The 21,064-nt window shown below is 40.7% G+C and overlaps 1 protein-coding gene across 4 annotated transcripts in view; it reads left to right on the top strand.

Moving 5' to 3' along the window:
• The first annotated feature begins 1,191 nt into the window (after positions 1-1,191).
• Positions 1,192-21,064, top strand: part of IPIP (Inositol phosphatase interacting protein) — a 245,389-nt gene continuing 225,516 nt past the window's right edge. Inside the window, exons 1-2 of one of the 4 annotated variants that reach the window (XM_067765977.1) lie at positions 1,192-1,923; positions 1,985-2,179. In XM_067765977.1, coding sequence (XP_067622078.1) covers positions 1,722-1,923; positions 1,985-2,179 — 397 coding nt within the window. In that variant the 5' untranslated portion in view covers positions 1,192-1,721. The remainder of the gene's footprint in view (positions 1,924-1,984; positions 2,180-21,064) is intronic. The other 3 variants (XM_067765976.1, XM_067765978.1, XM_067765975.1) reach the window with 3 other exon arrangements.

Raw genomic sequence — 21,064 nt, 5'->3', positions numbered from 1 at the left:
CAAAATGGTCAATGGCAACAGTGCTTACTTGTAAACAATACACACACAAATATCTTATGTACATGTACACAGACGCACACATTGATTCCTACGGGCTTGAGGGTTCGGTCAAACGTGTTTCGTACGACCAACGTCCGTACGTACGGCACACGTCGGTGGGTAATTGCCGCATTAGTGTTGCATATATGTGAATATACATGAATGTGTAAGTATGTGGGTGTGCAGTACATAAATAAATTATGTATTAGAGTGGCCGTGTTTGAAGTATAAAAATATTTAGGTCCTGACCTAAACACTTGCTTTTCTCAAGTCATCTGCGTAGAACACCCTTAGCCGATCCAACACCGGCTGCGCCATGCACAGTAATTCTGCGTAGAACACCTTTCTGCATAGGCGGCCTTCGGCCGCGCTTATAAAAAATAACCCTGGACTACGCCATGCCAAAATACCTTTAAAATATATATAATTGTGATCAGGAGAACTCGTTCTTTCATTTAATACCAAGTTAAACCCCGAGGGGAATCATTTGTTTTCGTTTGTTTAATTGCAACAACGAAAAAAGCGACAATAGTACCGACGTGTTTTCCGCGAATAACTTTGAAACGAGATCAAAAATATAGTTTCTGCTTTCGGATTCTCATTCTTGACGCAAATACGCGTCTTTTGATACCGCTATCGACATGTGCGACCCGAATTTTAAGTGCAGAACTTAAGTAAAAATTTTACTAAATTTGGAAATTAAAAAGCTTATATTTCATAAACTAGGAGTTTCCTAGAGTTGCGGATGATAATTTTGTGATTTTTAGGACCCCTCTACCCTACAAATCAACAAAAGTTTGAAAATCGTTGCACCTTATATAAAATCCAACCCGTGGATCACGCTTCATTGGAACGTAACAAGTGGTTTCATTCCTTCCCTGCAAAAATTATTGGATTACGTGTTCCATTTTCTTCATGTTGGAGTACTCTAACAATACTCCTTTGCATTGCGTTTGCGGACCACCATCAGCCGATCATAGCTCGTTTTTTAAAGACAGTGATCACGACACGATGACGATCGAACAGAGTTGCCAAAAGTAAAATATTGCATGCAAATAACTAATAATAAAATTTTACTTTGGCAACTCTGATAAAATGCAACAGCGCACGGTTTTATGTATACATACTATAGTATATATAGAGAAATATTAGTTTCTTTATTCACGAAAATCTAAATAACATAAGAATATTCGTGGTATAAAATATAAAAGTTGTATTGCCCCTCTTCATTTACTTTCATTTTAAATTAAATTCACTTCGATAATTCTTTCCGGCACAATTCCTCTTTAGTACTTTGGCATATGATCCTCTTTGGGTGCTCCATGGAGTACAAGAGTGAAAGTACTTTGGAAAGCGCTCTCACGTATGTACTCTATGGCATACTCACAAACAAAGCGAGAGTGGTATCACCTACTCCTCCCTAGGACATCGCAATGTTAATTGGAGCACATTTTTTGTATGAATACAGATTAGATTTGGATCAGTCCTATTCTCCCAAAGGAGTATTCCTTCCATTATTTATAGAGTACTCGCCTTTTAGAAGGGTTAAACAAAAGTCGATTGAATCGGTTTAAAATCGAGTGAAAATCCATCTCTACTCTAGGTGCATGGTTTGTTATGTTATACCATGCTTAAAAGGGAATAAGAACATTTGAAAGTGTTTTAGTTAAAAATACTGCACCATGAAAATAAACGAGAAGAACTTGTGTGTTTTTGCTACTACGCCGCCTTATGATTGTGAAGGTTTTTTAAATAAAAGAGGTGAGGTCAATAAGGCTTTCCTTCGAAGATATTTTGTGTTGAAAGGGAATTTGCTATTTTATTTTGAAAAAAGAGGGGAGAAGGAACCATTAGGTCTTATAATTGTAGAAGGATGTACAATAGGTAAGATGCGTAAAATGGTTATTGTTAATCGGAAGTTGTTCATTAATAAATATTATTACAGAATTGTCAGAAGAAAGTGAACAGTATTGTTTTGAGATAGCTTTCAATGGTAATCGTACCTATGTATTAAGTGCAGATACGCAAGAAAGTATGGAGACCTGGATGAAGGCGCTAACCTGTGCCGGTTATGAATATAAAAAGTTCGTTGTTGCGGAACTTCAGAGGCAATTAGTAGAGATTGAGTGCTCTCGCAACAGTAAGTTCTTGCAGTGCTTATGTTTTTAGGGAAATATAAGGTATACTGTTAAGACGCGTCCAAAAATATCCAGAGAAATGTCGGTAACGTTTTACAAAACTGTGCGTCTCGACCTCCGTTTTTCACACACACACCCATTTAATTTGTTTCGTCCCTCCCACAAATTGTCATCCTCCCAGCAGCTCCTTGCAGCAGGACTGCTACATATTCTCCTACTCCGGGAAGGTATCGAACCCAATCCGGGTCCGTCTCCTGACCCCGGTCATGAGAAATGGTTTGCTGCATTTTCCAGAAAAGAGTCTTTTTAGGACAGTCATACTCTGTTCAGTGTGTCTCGTGCAAGGGATGGTTCCATCGGACAGGTTGTTCTGGGCTTGATCGCAAAACCCGACGTCCACGTAACTTTAATAAATCTTTTGTGGCTCCTTGCTGCTCACGCCCAAGGGCGTCCCGTAGTCTACGCCTAAGCGTATCCCCACTACCTTCCAGCAGCTTCGCTGCTCAGCAAGCCACAACAAGTACCCGCTGCTGCTCGCGCCCCACGGCGCCAACAACTCAAACAGCTGATACCACTCATAACTACTACCTTCGTAGTAGAGCTGGTAGCAATGCTGAGCATCAGCCCCTGCCCCCGTCTTCTTCTCCCCCCTCTTTTCTGGCAGCAATCGTGCAGGTCAGGGAAACAGACTCTTAGTCCCTGCCTCCGTTTGCACCGTCTGCCAGCACAGAATATATAGGTTTGCGACATCCGCTCAATGCAGCTCCTGCCTTGGGTGGTGCCACTTTCCTAGATGTTCTGGTCTCCGCGACGGCAACCCCCCGACGGGTTTCATCGCGCCATGTTGCCAGGTCGCAAACCCAAATCATCCGGGTACCCCAATGCTTGCTCAAGGCCGCCCAGTCCCAAGGCCACAACAGCAATTGCGTCCTGGCCTTCCACAACCTAGGCGTAGTCACCCCTCACTTACCCCTAGAGTGGCGGCGTCACCCCTCATGCACTTCAGAATTCTGCAGTTCAACTGTAATGGACTAACTGGGAAGATTACGGAGATAGTCGATTTCATGAAGCGGCACAACATCCGCATTGCTGCGATTCAAGAGACTAAACTCACAGCAAGATCTGCATTGCAGACCTGCTCTGGTTATAATGTCCACAGGAAAGACCGCGAGAGCGGAAATGGAGGCGGCCTCGCGTTTATTATACACCACTCTGTGGAATATCATATATTTGATCCGGGCATCGACCGCAGTGACAATGTCTTAGAACGTCAAGGCCTATCTGTCCGGTCAGGCGATGCAAATCTAGAAATCATCAACATCTACATCCCTCCTGTCACCTGTTGCCCCAGTGGATACCGCCCTAATATCGAGGCCTTACTCACTGGCAACAATCGCATTATCTTAGGCGATTTCAATGCCCATCACGACCTATGGCATTCAAACTTGCGGGCGGACAGTAGGGGTGAGATGTTGGCGGATCAAATAGACGAAACGACGTTCTGCACAATAAACGGAGACGCCCCCACACGTATGGTAGGAAGCTGTCATAGCTCGCCAGATATCTCAATCGTGAGCGCAGAACTCGTAAACTGCGTCAACTGGCAGCCGATGGTAACATTGGCATCCGACCACCTGCCCATACTTATTTCGTTCGAGCGTACTGCCGACTTCATCGTCACCGAAAAACGCACTTTCATAAACTTCAAAAAAGGAAAGTGGGAAGAATATAAATCTGCAACAGACAGCAGCTTTGCTGCCCTCCCTATCCCGACTGATGCCCGCCAAGGGGAGCGTGCCTTCCGTAAGGTCATTGAATCCGCCTCGGCTCACTTCATTCCCGCCGGGAGAATTCCCGAAATACGGCCCCACTTCCCGGCGGAGGCCGCGAGCTTAGCGAGGGAACGCGACCTTATAAGACAGCTTGATCCAGGCGACCCCCAAATAAGGGATATAAACCAACGCATCAGATTGCTTGTGGACGAACACAAGCGGGCGAAATGGGAAGAGCACCTAAGAGGTTGTAACCTCTCTACCGGTGTAGGTAAACTTTGGTCCACCGTAAAGTCCGCCTTTGGCGATAAGGTGCTGTCGGATGCGAAAAAATGCGCGAGCGCTTTCTGCCGACAATATATAATGCATCCTACGGTCGACAAAGATAGACGGAGAGCCAATAGACACGCACATAAACACAAACTCAGCGCGTCACCAATTACCATCACCGCTAGAGAGGTTGAGGACGCCATTGGTCGCGCTAAACCATCCAAAGCAGTGGGCCCAGACGGCATAGCCATGCCGATGCTTAAAAACCTAGGGAAAGAGTGTTTCAAATACTTAGCGCATGTCTTCAACCTGTCTCTTTCCACCTTTGTCATACCCGAGAAATGGAAAATGGCCAAGGTGGTCCCGCTACTAAAGCCTGGGAAACCAGCTAACGTAGGTGTCATATCGTCCGATATATCTCCTATCGCCAGTGGCAAAGACGCTTGAAGCCATTTTGCTCCCTTATTTCCAAGCACATTTGCAGCTAGCCCCTCATCAGCATGGCTTCAGAAAACTCCATAGCACTACCTCCGCGCTAAATGTCATTAGCACCCAGATAAATTGCGGTTTGAATCAATATCCCCACCATAGAACAGTACTCGTAGCGTTAGACCTATCAAAAGCTTTTGATACGGTCAACCATGGCTCGTTACTGCAAGACCTGGAAGGGTCCACCCTTCCCCCATGTCTTAAAAGGTGGACCGCAAATTATCTGGGTGGTCGGCAGGCATCGGTGCAATTCAGAAACGAAACATCAAAACAAAGGAGAATTAAACAAGGGGTGCCACAGGGTGGTGTCCTATCCCCGCTTTTGTTTAATTTCTACATATCTAAGCTACCTTCACCACCGGAAGGAGTCACAATCGTTTCCTACGCCGATGACTGCACAATAATGGCCACAGGCCCAGGCCCAAAGATCGATGAGCTATGCAATAAAATAAACGGCTATCTCCCTAATCTCTCCAGTTTTTTCGCCTCGCGAAACCTGGCATTGTCACCGTCTAAAACTTCCGCGACCTTATTTACAACATGGACGCCCCAAATGTCGACCATATTGAACATCCGCGTCGATGGCACTACGCTACCGACTGTCCTACACCCCAAAATCTTGGGTGTGACGTTTGATCAGGATCTACATTTTGGTGCGCACGCAACTGCAATTGTTCCAAGAATTCAGAGCCGTAATAAAATCCTCAAATCCCTTGCTGGCAGTACCTGGGGAAAAGATAAAGAAACGCTCTTGACCACATACAAAGCAATTAGCCAGCCGATTACGTGCTACGCGTCACCCATATGGTCGCCAAGCCTAAAAACCACCCACTGGAAGAAACTACAGGCCTGCCAAAATACTGCTCTCAGAATCGCCACAGGCTGTCTTCTTATGTCCCCAGAACACCATCTGCATAATGAGGCGAGAATACTCCCCATCAGGGAGAGAAATGAGATGCTGACCAAACAGTTTCTGTTGAATACCCAGAAACCTGGGCATCCCAACAGACATCTGATTGACGAACCAGCACCGCCTAGGGGCCTAAGGAGTCATCTCCGTAAGCATTTTGAGGAAATACGGCACCTGAGAACCCAGCCGTATGAAGCGGAAAAACACAAGCAGGTCCTTGGTGAACTCCATAGACAGGCGTCGGACCTTTATGTCGGGAATTGCCAGGTGAATCCAGTACTTGAAGAAAAATATCCAGAACTCGCAGAAGAGGAACGCATACTCCCCAGGGAAACGCGTGTCACTCTTGCTCAACTTCGTTCTGGATACTGTAACAGGTTAAACTCTTACCTATCCAGAATCAACCCCGACATACAAAATGTATGCCCTGCTTGCAATGTGTCCCCACATGACACCAACCATCTCTTTAATTGTAATGTGGAACCAACGCCTCTAACACCCCTTTCCTTATGGTCCACCCCTGTTGAAACGGCAAGTTTCCTTGGACTCCCGTTAGAGGATATTGATGACAATTTGTGATCGGTCGTGCCTATTGGGTGGGGCGAGCATTGCTACAACAACAACAACAACAACCTCCGTTTTTAGAATCCGCAAGCGAAAATTTAAATTATTATTTCTGTCAAAAGATATAAGCAAAAAAAAAACGGTTCAAATTTTCATGTGGTTGTTTTTTTTGCCAGATTTGTTGTACACACACACACATACTAACGCAGAAAGGTGTTCGGCGCGCTTTTAGTTTTGATCCCCAGACCGGTGTCGGACCCACCCAGGGTTATTTTTAAAAATCGCGACCGAAGGCCGCCAACGCAGACGGGTGTTCTGTGTAAAAAAACTATGGATCGGGCCCACTATTTCGGACCATCACGGGGTCATTTTACGGTTTTTTGTAAATAAATTTCGACACATAAAGTTTGTGATTTCCCCTTTCGGGTTCTTAAAACGCAGGCCGAGACGCGTCTTTTGATACCACATTTCATAATTTTTGATAAAAATTAGGTGGTGCACCGTCTTGTAAAACGTTACCGAAATGCCAAAATATGGGTTTTGACATCGGCAACAATAATCCAGACACAATTAATATCGTCTTTTCCTGTAATTCTATACGACGGGAATTCAAGGGATTGTGAAGCGCAATATATAGCTTCACCAAACCAATTGTTAACATCACCTTCGGCGGCGAATCCCGCTTCACTAACAGACGAGGATCTGGCGACCCCAAGCCCCTCATGGAACTTGGGGTGGGGAGGGAGAGATGGCCTGAAGGTTTAATGTGGCCATATAAGTCGTTCCCGAGATGGTCGGGCTAGCACCTTAATGGTCCTGTTGTTGTTGTAATGGTCCTGTGTTACTGGAGTGTACCGGATCTGTATCCGGCAAAGGACCATCACATTGATAACGCTCCCCAAAGGCTTCGGGGATTAACCTTATCGCTACAACAACAACGGCATGACACTCTTAATACATGCCAAAAATATCGGGGCGGGTGCCAAAGTCCCAGAATCGTGAATCCAAAAACGGTTAGCAATTTTTGCGTCTATCAAAAGATATTAACGAAAATGACCCGGAGTGCACCGAGTGCTGGTGTGATCCATAGTATTTTTGCGCAGAACACTTTTCTACATTGGCGGCCTTCGGGGTACAACAAAATCATCAAAATTACAACAACCACATGAAAAATTTCAATTTCTTTTGCAAATATCTCTTGACACCCAACATTTTTGGTAAAAGTCTAGAACAGGGGTCGACTGCTAATACGCTACGTATTAATAATCCGAAGGCGGTAAATAAAAGTTTTAACTTGTTCAAAAGATATTAACGAAAAACTGCAAAATGACCCGTGGGATTCATAGTATTTTTGCGCATAAGACCTTCCTGCATTTGCGGCACAACATTACAACAATCACATGAAAATCGCCAACTTCAACTGCAAATATCGCCGGACAGAGATAAAAATTTTTTTCCGCCTTCTGTAGGATGACCATCGTTGTCATTTATATGTCCATTGTGTGGACACGAATTTTCGCCTGAAACGCTTTTTTCCCGGCGTTGTTGTTGTTCTTGTTGTAGCGATTAGGTTACTCCCCTAAGGCTTTGGGGAGTGTTATCGATGTGATGGTCTTTTGCCGGATACAGATCCTGTACCCCCGGTAATACAGCACCATTAAGGTACTAGCCCGAAACCACAATAAACCTTCAGGCCATCCCTCCCTCCCCACCCCAAATTTCCATGAGGAGCTTGGGGTCGCCAGAGCCTCGTCTTTTAGTGAGGCGGTATACTAATTGCTGTGCATCGTAGCTTGAGATCGTTTGAATTTAATCTAAATAATCCTGATACTATCCTGGATCAAATGTGTATATGCATCAACGGTTCGTCAACCTACGGATCGTTATATATTATTGAATCTTATATACCTCCTGGCAGTACATCTGATATTTATAAGGCACATACTGATAACATTGTAAATATTTTGCATAATAAGTTAGCGGGAAATGCGTTCTTGGCGACTTCAATCTTCCCAATGTAGCATGGTGTGGAAGCTACCCTAAATTTTATTTGATACCAACTAATATTACTTCGGCGACTGAATCTTATTGTATCGACAATATCGAAAGTCTTGATCTTATTCAAATTAATAGTTTAACTAACAACTTAATAGAATTATCGATCTCGCCTTCGTTAGTACAAATATCAATACAACAATATCCGAATGTTTTTTTCCTATTTCACCTGCTGGTCGACATCATGTTCCGTTGTGTGAAGGTCGAATTTTACGAGTTTGTTGCGTTTAAATTAGACAACAGAATATCCTTTAAGTTTCAGTCCTGCGACTTCCAAAAATTTAATGCATGTTTCCTAAACGCTTGTTGGGACGCTCTTTTTTCTGGGCGGGATATAATGATTGTTACACTATTTTTACGCCACATGTCTTGGGTATTTGCTCAAAGAATATTCCACTATTGTATAGAGTTGACGTGAGCAGACGTGAAAACCTTTTGCACATTTTTCGAGCAGGAAAATTATGGTAAAACATTTTAAAAAATTAATAAAAAGTTGTGCAAAATAAAGTGTTTTGTTCGCGCTTCACAAAATATAACAAATAATGTAATAATACGGTATTGAATTCCTAATATAATAGGAGTTAACTTTGAGAAAAAAGACTCAAATAAATTTATTTAATAAACAAATTTAAACACATACATATACTAATAAACGGTGAAGTAAATCGAAATAAGGCAAAAGCAAAATGGGTATGTGCGCGAAATGCAATCACTCTATAAGAGGAGAGACAGGTATACGATGCGAGGGTGTGTGTAATAAAGTGTACCATTTAAGCCTTGCATGTGCAGGTGTTGATAAATATTGTGTTAAAATGTTTGAGGAAAAACCTATGGCACGATTTATGTGTGATGAATGTGTTACATATATTCAGAATGTAGACTTGGTGCTACAAGAAATGCAAATGAGTGTGAAGAAAAACAATACAAATATTAAATGAGTATAAATATGAGTTTGAAGAGGTGATGAAGAAAAGCCAAAATGAAATAAAGGCATTATTGGAAGCTGTAGAGGGTCGATATACTCAAAGAGTAGCAACTATGGAAAGATCACAAAAGCTGTTTGAGAAAAAAATTGGTGAGATAAAAAGCGTATATGAAATGATAGAAGAAGTGAAAAATAAAACTGAAATAATCGGTAAAGACAATGAAAAGGTATGTAACGAAATAAAGAAAATTAGTAGTAATAATATGGAAAAAGGGCTGTCATATGCAGAAGTAATGAAAAATAATAATAAAAAAAGATGAAAACAAAAGCAAAGTTACTACAGTGCCTGAATTAAAGAAACGTACTCCTATTATTGTTAAACCGAAAGTAAAACAATCGTGTGAAAAAACCAAGAAAGATTTATACAATAAAATTAATACTAAGGAACTAAAGATAACAGATATTAAAGCTGGTAATAATGGTATTATGGTGATCGATAGTGTTGATGAAAATGAAAGAGACAAAATAAAAGAAATAATGGACAAAGAAATTAGCAATGAATATGAGATAAAGATACCTCGTGAATATAAACCAAGACTATTTATAACAGGTATGCAATTTGAAAAGAATGGTGATGAATTAACTGAATGTCTACGAAAACAAAATAAACGCTTTGAACAGGGTGAAGTAAAAATTATTAAGCAATATAATGTTAAAGTTAGTCACAAAAATTATTATAATGCAATAGTTGAGGTGGATGTGGAAATATTCACTGAAGCGTTAAAATTAGATAAACTGAATATAGGATGGGAAAGGTGCAAAGCATACGATGGTGTTGATATAACAATGTGTTTTAAATGTAAAGGATACAACCATAAAGCTATTGAATGCAAAAATGAAGATGTCTGTAGCAAATGCTTGGGTAAACATAAACCCATGGAGTGCAAGGATCAACCAAAAAACATGTGCATAAATTGTATTAGGGCTAATGAGAAATTAAATCTAGGGCTTGATACCAATCACCCTTGCAATAGCAGACATTGCCCTGTCTACTTAAAACACTTAAATGTAAAAAAACAAAGGCTAGGATAATAGCAACTAACAATCAGGCCACTGGCTCACCTGGATGCAACGTAGAGTATCAAAGTACCAAAAACGATCCACAAAGGACATCAACAATGACTTTAAATGCATCTATTTAAACATAAATAGCCTAGTAGCTAACAAATCAGAGTTGGAAGTGTTGGCGGAAGTTCATAGACCAGGCATCATACTGTGCTCTGAAACTTGTACAACCAAAGATATTCTAGACAATGAATTAAAAATAGCAACCTATAAAATGATAAGATGTGATTCCCATAGTAGGCACACAGGAGGTGTGTTAGTTTATGTGCACAGTACAATTGATGTTAAAGTAATCTATAATGATAACATAAATGAAAACGTTTGGTGCATTGTAATAAAACTGAAGAAGGTTGATAAAAAGTGGCAGATTGGAGTTCTGTACCACTCGCCGAGCACTAGTTATGCAGCTTTTGTTGAATACCTAAATGAAATTCTAATTGATAAATATGAAAAAAGTAACCATAATATAGTAGTCGGTGATTTTAATATTAACATGAACTGCATTTCAACATATAGTACTAAATTAAATGAGATATTTGCTGTGATGGGGATGAGCCAAAAAATAGAATTTAATACGCGAATCACAGATACAAGTGAATCGAAAATTGATCTATTATTTTCAAACTCTGATGAAATTCTCTGTAATAATTTGCAGGAATACAAAATATCTGATCATGAAACAATAAAATTTAATATTAAAACGTCCAAAGTATACAAGATGAGACTGACCAAAAAAATCATAGCATGGGACAAATATAATAGTGATATTTTAATAAGCGTCCTTAGATCATTTAACTTCAACTTTACTATAAACTTATCAATTGATGTAAAAGTCGAATTAAAAGTTTAACCTACGAGAAAGAAGTGCATATCAAGTTAATGAATAAATGGTATGATAGAGAATTGGCACAAATGAATAAATATAAATACAATATGTACACGCGTGCGTTACAAACTGGAGAGTGGGATGAATATAAAAATATAAATAGGTCTTACAAAAAATTAGTCAAATTGAAAAAAATAAAGTATATGGAGAATAAAATCATTTTGAATGAATATAATGCTAAAGAAATGTGGAAATATCTCAAACAAACGGTCAACCAAACTAAAGATAACGAAGGGATAAAAAAGGTGATACTGGATGGCATACTGGTTGAAAACGAAACCGATCTGGCGAATGGTCTAAATAGATTTTTTGTAAACAGTGTGATTGAAATTAATAATAACATCGAAACCTTTCAAAATTAAAGTTTGCTGAAATTACCACCGATGATGTTATTAATATCTTAACAGACTTTAAATATAAAATAGGTGGAAGAAAACTGCTATCCGAAGGTGTACTAAAATATTGTATATCGTATACCGGATATTCCTATGCTCAAATAATTAATAACAGCTTAGAAGATGGTGAAGTACGTGATATGTGGAAAACGTCAACAATAATACCTGTGGAAAAAGTTAAAAAGACAATGCAACCTGAAGAACTTAGACCCATAAATACCCTGCCAAGTGATGCTAAAATTCTCGAAGTCGTTGTTAAGAATCAGTTGGTGAATCATCTTGAAGTAAATAATATATTAGTCTACCAACAGTCAGGATTTAGGAAAAAACACTCCTGTGAGACAGCGCTGAACTTGGTGATATCTGATTGGAAAGAAGAGCTAAACAACAAAAAAGTAGTGGTTTCAGTTTTCCTTGACCTCAAAAGAGCTTTTGAAACGGTGGATAGAGAGATATTAATAAAAAAATGCAGCGGATTGGCATAACTGATATTGAACTTAAATGGTTCCGCAACTATTTGAAGCAGAGAAAGCAGAAAACAGTTATAAATGCTGAGACGTCGGATGAATTAGAGGTACCCATAGGGTTACCTCAAGGCTCAGTATTGGCACCTATATTATTTCTTATATACATAAATGACATAGTCAATGCTATCGAAGGTTGTGAAATTAGACTTTTTGCGGATGATGCATTAATTATGATAAGTGAAAATAATATTAATACTGCACTCGCCAAAATGCAACATGAAATAAATAACTTGTATAAATGGTTGTGGGGTAATAGACTGAAACTAAACATAAATAAAACTAAATATATGATAATAACAAGGATGAATATCAATGAGGAGGATATAGCCGAGCTAAGTTTTTCCACTCCATGAAATTCATATTTAATATTAAACATGGAAATGTACCTGAGTATTTAAATAAAAATATAGCATTAGTTGAGCAAACTCACAACATAAATACGAGGAGCAAACATAATTTCAAATTGCCGTTTTTTAGAACTGAAATTGATCAACAGAACATTTTCTACAAGGGTCTGAAAAGTTACAATGAACTGCCTATGGATATAAAAAGTTGCAACCAAATAACAGTATTTAAAACAAAATTATATGAATATTGTAAAACCTTAGCTATAAGATAAAAAACTGTAATATTTTCAAATTTACGAATTAGGCTTCTGGCCGTAATAAATAAATAATCTAATCTAATCTAATCTAATTATTAAAAAGAGGACTTATAAACTTCCCTGGTATAGTCATAGTCTGAAAAGTCTAAAGACTCAGCGAAATAAGTGGCACACAAAATTCCTGAAATCCAAGGATCAAATCTATTTTGGACTTTATACCCAACTATCTAAGAAGTTTAACTGCCTTAACAAATTTCTTTATAATAAATATATACTTGGGGTTGAATCAAATATTAAGTCTAATCCCAAAAATTTCTGGCATTTCATCAAATCCAAAAAGAATGGTGTAGGGGTGCCTGCTGCTGTTTGCCTGGGTGACAAACTTGCTACCTCCCCCGTAGACATTGCAAACTTATTTGCCAAATTTTTTCGATCCAACATGAATCAGCCTTGAATTTCAATGACCGACGGCTTACCACAATCGACCTTATTAACGGTGTCAATAGTCTGAAAAACTCTACTCAGACTGGTCGAGATGATCTTAGTACCGCCCTCCTCAAAAATTCCCCTGCTATTGCAGCCCCACTATTGGCCATGTTTAACTAATCTCTAAGTTCTGGTGCCTTTGCAGATGCCTGGAATCTTGCATACATTTCCCCAATTTTCAAAAATGGCAAAAAGAATGATGCTTCTAACTATAGGTCAATATCTAAGCTATCTATCATTTCTAAACTTTTCGAAGGGATTGTTAAGGATAAAATGTATTTTGCCGCAAAAAATTTGTTACTACCAAACCAGCATGGCTTTGTTGTAGGAAGGTCTACCGTCACAAACTTAGCCTTGTTTAGTGAATATTGCATTGATGCGTTCTCTACAAGTGGAGGTTGGAGCCGTGTGTAGAAGTCTACGAAAGTGGGAAAGCTTCTGACCGCCATTCACCTGGGAATGGCCAGAGCGTTTCTTTTGCATGCGGTTCAAGCAGCTCACTACTGCCGGTCGCTTGCGGCCAAGTATCCTCTGACATCCGTTTAGCGGTGAGCTAATATGAGAAGGCGACAACCTGGCTAGGCCACTCTGACATAATCGGTTTAAGGGTTAGCCGGGGGAGATCTCATCGGCAGCGTCTGTACACCTCTAGGTGCGGCTGCAAGCGGGCGTCTGTCTTGGAGCAAGCGGCTCGCTATATAAAGGTGCAAGTAATATTTTCACCCCCGCTGGGCGGGTTGTGCGCTGGGCTTGCGACCCGCCACGTAAAACCATACTCCAATGAAATATAACAACAAGCCTCGGATAAATACACTCTATTGATGACGACCATGGCAAATGTTTGAAGGACAATGAATTCAGGGCATGCACCTGGAACGTCCGTCTCTGAATGGGATTGGTGCAGATGCCCGGCTGGTTGATGTCCTCGTCAAAGCAAAATCTGGCATCACCGCCATCCAAGAAATGCGTTGGACGAAGCAAGGAAGAAAGAAGATCAAAAATTGTGACATCTATTGGAGTGGCCATACGAAAAAGCGCAGTTTCGGCGTCGGGTTCGTGGTGGGAGGGAGACTTTAGTGCTGGCATTCACGCCTGTGGACTAGCGTCTCGCCGCTATCCGAATAAAAGCAAAAATTGTTAATATATTGTAACGAATTTACTTGCAATTCCTCTTATTTGCAATCTTCTGCTGAGTTCGAATCACTAAACTGTTGAATAAATAACTCCAATATTGAATAATGGAAAAGTGGCCTTTATTAAAGTACTTCACAATAACACTCAAACTTTGCAACGAATAGCTTGCTCAATAACCAAACTGATTAATAGCTCAAATGAAACTACTATTTAAAATAATACTGCTCTTGCTCGGTAGATAGCGTCTTAATCTAAATCTCAAATCAAACTGAATTCCAGCGCCTCTACAATTGCCGCCTTTATACTCTTGGATTTCAACGTTCGCATCTTCTAGGCGCTTCCAGAATCTACTAGCCCAGCAGCTCTCAAACTTCTCAGCTGTAACTACAATTGCACAATTTTATAGTTTTTCTCATTGCATACTTTCAGGAGTATCTCAGATATATGCATGTGTTTGTGCATTGACTCTCCGCTGCTATACGTACATGGTACATATGTGTAGACGTAATTATTGTTTTGTTTATGTAGATACATAGTGATTGATCTATGGATGTGAATTCACGTCACTGCTTAGCATCGGCTTAGAGACGATAGCATCGCTCAGTGCTGCTAACATTCGTTACACTGCCCCCCACCTAAGTCTGATCGTCCCGATCAGACAAATCTCTCGATCTATACGCTGCCAGCATCGCCAAATGTACCACTCTTCTATTTCGTGATTTCCCAATTGCTTGTATACGGTAGACGACATCACTCATCGTCTTCACAACTCTGTACGGGCCTTCCCAACTGCACCGATATTTGGATGGAATACCTTTCCGCCGGTGAGGGTTGTATAGCAGTACCAGATCTCCCTCCCGGAAACCTTGCAAATTATTTTCCTTGTCGTACCTGTATTTCATTATCCTGGATCCTTCCCTCGCACTTTGTTGTTTGGCCAATGAAGAACTACTTCGCAGACCTTGATCTTGACGGATTGACTTTGCATCATCAGTATCGTCTTGACGTTTCACAACAGTAGTACGCGCTGGCTTGAAACCACCCTTGCATTCTTTCTGGAAAAATCTTTCAGTCGTTTTAGTGCGTCCATTAGGGTTTGTCAATGCCAGTGTTTTTCTCGCAGGTACTTTTGATTTCGCTTTATTTGGCCCATTCGCTCCACCAACCTTTGCTCGATCTACTTTCCTTGACTTTCGTCGTCTCTGTCGAATCTCCTCCACCAGCACTCGCTTACTGCTGAACCCTTTTTCCAAACTGAAGTTAAGTGGCACATCTTGGTTCTCATAATGCATCACCCTTCTCTGCATATCGATCTTGATGTCATGGTCAACTAAGAAGTCCACTCCCAATATGACTTCATCAACAATCTCCGCCACAATGAATTTGTGTAGAACCATGACCTTTCCAATTACTACCTCACATACCACTTCTCCTTGAACTTGGTTGTTGTTGTTGTTGTAGCGATAAGGTTGCTCCCCGAAGGCTTTGGGGAGTTTTATCGATGTGATGGTCTTTTGCCGGATACAAATCCGGTACGCTCCGGTACCATAGCACCATTAAGGTGCTAGCCCGACCATCTCGGGAACGATTTATGTGGCACATTAAACCTTCAGGCCATTCCCTCCCTCCCTACCCCCAAGCCAGAGCCTCGTCTGTTAGTGAAACAGGATTCGCCGCGGATAGGTGAGGTTGACAATTGGGTTTGGAGAAGCTATATATTGCGATGGCAACCTGAAAGGCTGCGCCACACAGCCCCTTGAATCTGGTATTTTAGTCGCCTCTTACGACAGGCATACCTACCGCGGGTATATTCTGATCCCCTAACCCGCTGGGGTCCTTGGACTTGGTTATACTCGCCAGTGACCGTACGCAACCTTGCTCCAGGTAACGTTTTTATTCTCCTGTTGACCAAGTCAGATCGGATCAAGGAATGAGATGCGCCCGTATCTACAGTCAGTACACGCTCCTTGCCATCCACATTCCCTCTGACGGTAAGACTGCTTGATTTCCTTCCAATTTGCGACACAGATATCACAGGACATTCAATAGCCGGGGCAAGTTTTCGTTCTTTACATCCGACACGCTCTTGCTCATTTCCTGCAGCTTTGCGTTTACGGCCACCCACATTGTTGGAACTGTTAGGACCAAGATCGCAATGACGTGCAATGTGACCGGACTTCCCGCATTTGAAGCATTTGATAACTTTTTCACTCCACTTTTGCGATCCTTTCAGCGCCTCCAATATTGCGTCTACCCACTCTGGCCTTTCTACTTCCACACGGCGTGCTTTGAAAACTGGCTTACACAGAAGCGACGATGTTTGCTGAATCAGAGCTTGTGACACCGTTTCTGCGAATGTTGGCTTTGGGTTTGCGTATGTAGCTTGCTTTGTTCCGACGTCCCGTATGCCATTTATAAAGCTCTGAGTCTTTACCCGTTCAGTGTATTCCGCGGGTGCCTCCGCATTCGCTAAATGTGCCAGCCTTTCAATATCCGACGCAAACTCTTGCAATGTTTCACCAGGCCTCTAGAAGCGGTTCAGCAACTCCATTTGGTATATCTGTCTCCTATGCTCGCTTCCGTAACGTCTCTCTGAAGCGCTCATCAATGTTTCGTAGTTGTTCCGCTCGTACTCTGGGATGGTCTGTAAGATTTCCGCAGCTGGTCCTTTAAAAGCTACGAACAATGCAGCAACTTTATCTTCAGCATTCCAGTTGTTCACTGTTGCGGTCTTCTCAAATTGTAGCTTAAAGACCTGGAAAGGAACAGAACCGTCAAAGGATGGTGTTTTTACCTTTGGATTACTCGTTGAAATTGCTGGGCGATTTAGTTGCAACTGCTCGATACGTCCTCTCAAAGCATCCACCTCGGCCTCGATTTTTTCCTCAAACTGTAAAATTTTTGTATCTTGCGCTTCCAACTTCGAGGAAACGTCCTTCTTGCTCTTCCAGTTGAGCAGAGATCTGCGATGATATCTGTGCTGAAATTTGCGCCGACATTTCGGATATCCGTGCCTCTTGTGCTTCAATCTTCGCTGTTATACAGTTCTCCTGCGATTCCAGCTGAGATGACATTTGCGACGACATTTCGGATATACGCGTTTCTTGTGCTTCTATCTTCGATGTTATTTCTGACGACATTTCTGCAATATGTGTCTTCTGTTCTTCTAGTTGAGATGACATATACGTTTTCTGTTCTTCTAGTTGAGATGCCAGTTGAGATGTTATATCTGTCTTTTGCGATTGCAGTTGAGAAGCCACTGTCGATGTTTGAGCAGATATTTCAGCCAAAATCATGTTCAAGTCTGTGCTCGTAACGGTCTGCGCTTCCAGAATCTACTAGTCCAGCAGCTCTCAAACTTCTCAGCTGTAACTGCAATTGCACAATTTTATAGTTTTTCTCATAGCATACTTTCAGGAGTATCTCAGATATATGCATGTGTTTGTGCATTGACTCTCCGCTGCTCGTTTACGTACATGGTACATATGTGTAGACGCAATTATTGTTTCGTTTGTGTAGATACATAGTGATTGATCTATGGATGTGAATTCACGTCACTGCTTAGCATCGGCTTAGAGACGATAGCATCGCTCAGTGCTGCTAACATTCGTTACAATATCATTCATCTGCGCCTATGCGCCGACAGAGGAGAAAGACGATGAGGTGAAAGACACTTTTTATGAACAATTAGAACGCGCATACGAGCGCTGCCCTCGTCAAAAAAAGTTGGCAACTCTGAAAAGAGAAAGACGTAAATTTTGAATGCTCTTGCGAAAATTTTGTTAAATTATTAAATAAATTGTTATATAGAAATTATCTTGCTTAAAAACTAATTGAAAATAAGCACAGGTACAAGGAAGAAATTGATGTAGTTGGTGAGGAAGGATGGAAGCAAGATGTGACAGGTTGTTATGGTAACGCATTTACCGTGGAGCAGTAAGGAAGGCGGTCGGCATGATGTGGTGGTGCACAGTGGCTAGTCATTGTCGGCTGGGGCGGGTCCTTGCCAACCTTACTGTTCCTGCGCCATAAACAGAAAAAAGTTCCTATCATGCCTATCAAAACTGAAAGCTGTCAAAATCAAAAACCCTGACAGAAGCGCAGAGACCGACTCAAAACGCTTATAAATTCAAACTAAAACAACATCCGGCCGAACCGGATGTCACGGACAGACCGTTAACATTCAAAACTTTAAATTCAAATTCAAAAAGAAGAAACTCAAAAAAAAATCTAACGCAAAAGGAGACAAAGCTAACCGAACCTGAAATGACCGGTTACTAACTGATAAAATTTAAAAAAAAAAAAACGCGGAAAATAAAATTAAAAAAAAAGCTGAAAAGGGAAAATAAACAAAAAGGGCCGTATATACATGGGGGTGCCGCGGGTGGTGTTGCGACGCCCGGTGCATGTCCCACCCTCAAAAACCATGGCCACCGACGCACCTAAAATTTCGGTGGCCCCTTACCTGGTAACCCTACGTGCCTTCTAAATAAATGGCGACGCCAGCAGTCCCATATTTTTAACAAATTTATTCAAGTTTCATTATTACTAATATAGCATTTCTTTCTATAAACTTCTTTTGATATTACTGCAAGGGTTTTTTTTTTATATATATTTATGCTTATAAATATTTTTATTTAAAAAAAAAAAGTAGCAATCAAAAAGGCGTGCCTAATTGGAGAGGAACTCAATTTTTTTTTGTAAGTTTTTAGAAAAATTATTGTGAGCTGCGTTTTGTGACGGTTCATTGAATGTAATAATAATTGGTTTGTTTTTATAATCTAATATATTATATATATAATAAATTTTTTTTTTTTTGGTAGAAATTTGGTTAAATGCCCTTTTCTTTTTTCATTCACAAACCTATCTTAGGGCTGTACAGTTTGGATACAACTTCCGATAATTGGGGCCCCCTTACAAAATTAATATGTTGTATTAGACTTACTTTGAGTTTAACAAAACATCAATTTGGGATAACACATAGTATAATGACACTAATATGTACTATGTACTAAGAAATTTGTTATAAACGCAACTAAGACTAAATTTGGGGTAAATCATACTCCTCAAAAAAATTGTTTCACATTTTCAAGTAAATCGTAAGCTTTTAAATTTATGGTAAAATTAACGAAATCGTTTTACAGGTTCAGGTAAAACGTGAACTTTTTAAACTTATAGTAAAATTAATGAAATCGTTTTACTTGTTCAGGTGAAACGTAAACTGTTTTGCATGTATCAGTCAGTGCTGGTATTGTTTTGGGTTTAGTTCAACTCAGTAAAAAAAATGTATACAAATTTTTTTTTTGTTGATAATGTAAGCTAATCCGCATTACTCGTTATTTGCGTCCCTTAATATAAATTTAATGCGTTTTAACTGATAATGCAATTGAACTTGAATTACCAATAAAACTTTATTCCTTACCGAAACAATATCAATACGTTTTGCTCATTCCAAAATCATATCCGCAACAATTGCATTAATTAAAAAAAGTAATAGTAAAATTTTACCGTAACGCAAAGCAAATTTTAATACCTGAAACACTTTTTTTGTTTCACAGGCAGTACAAATTGCCTACCTATGACCATTAAGATATGCTTTGTTTTTTTTTTGTTAATTTTTCAGTATGCAACAATTTCGAACGTATAACAAGAATTGCTTTCTTAACTTTTCATTTTCTTCGCTCATTATGCATATTGCATTCGTATTCATATTCGTTTTAATTCTATACTAGGGTGATAACCTTAAATTTGAATATGTTTGTATATTAACATTATATAATGTTGCAGAGTCAAAAAAATAATTTTAAAAGACAAGGTTGAGGCTACAAATACGTATATTTGGTTCAGTAATGGAACGAACTCACCGCTTTACCCGCTGATATTCGTTGTCGCAATTGGCCTGGCCGCAGGCCTATGTTCGCTGCCCTGTGGTTGTCATTGTAGCTGGTTTATTGTAGCCCGTATGGTCGTAGCTGATAAAGATGTGGTAGTATTGTTATCGCCGGTATGGACGCAGCTAACAAAGATGCGCTAGTATTATTATCGCCGGTATGGACGCAGCTGATAAAGATGCGGCTAGTATTGGTGTCGGTGGTACCGCCTGTTGTAGGTGTTAACATTAGTGGCCTCGGCCTATGTTCGCGGCCCTGCTGCGTGCGTTGCAACAGGTGGTGGCGGTACGTTTGGTGGTTGTTGCGCTCTTGGTTGGCGCTAATGAAGGGGTTGGGGGGGAGGTACTACCGATGGTGATGCCCGTGATAATAGTAGGCGCCGTTGGTGGTGGTTGGCGCTTTGGGTCGAGGTAACCGAGTGAACCGGGTGGCGATAAAGCTTCGTGCTACCCTTCACGAGCCGGATGACTTGGCTATTTTGACGTTGATTGTATTACGCGGCAGCGTACTGCTGGCCCTGGAGGCGGAGGTGGTGTCGGACGCTTTTCCGCAGGTGGTAGTGTTCTTCGTAAACGTAGAGGAAGGGGTTTATCTCACTAGGTGTGACTGCAAACGCCGACCTACTTCAACTGGATCTTGTGTCCACGCAACACAACCGGTGCAAGGTTTATTACCACCCAAAATAGACGCGTAGAAACGAGATTTGTCGGAAAGAACGGTTTCGGTGATTTGCGCTATCGACTCTTTCCTAGTTTCTGGACAATCACCTGCTTACGCGCACAGCCGGCGAGGATGTTTTGTGATTAGTTGAGTATCGTTGGGGATGCGCCGTGAGCAATAAGGTTACCAAAGCA

This window comes from Eurosta solidaginis, chromosome 2 (genome assembly GCF_040869045.1).
Source record: "Eurosta solidaginis isolate ZX-2024a chromosome 2, ASM4086904v1, whole genome shotgun sequence".
Classification (NCBI taxonomy): Eukaryota; Metazoa; Arthropoda; class Insecta; order Diptera; family Tephritidae; genus Eurosta; species Eurosta solidaginis.
The sequence above is the reverse complement of the archived record's forward strand: the minus strand, read 5'-3'. Positions and strand labels throughout refer to the sequence as shown.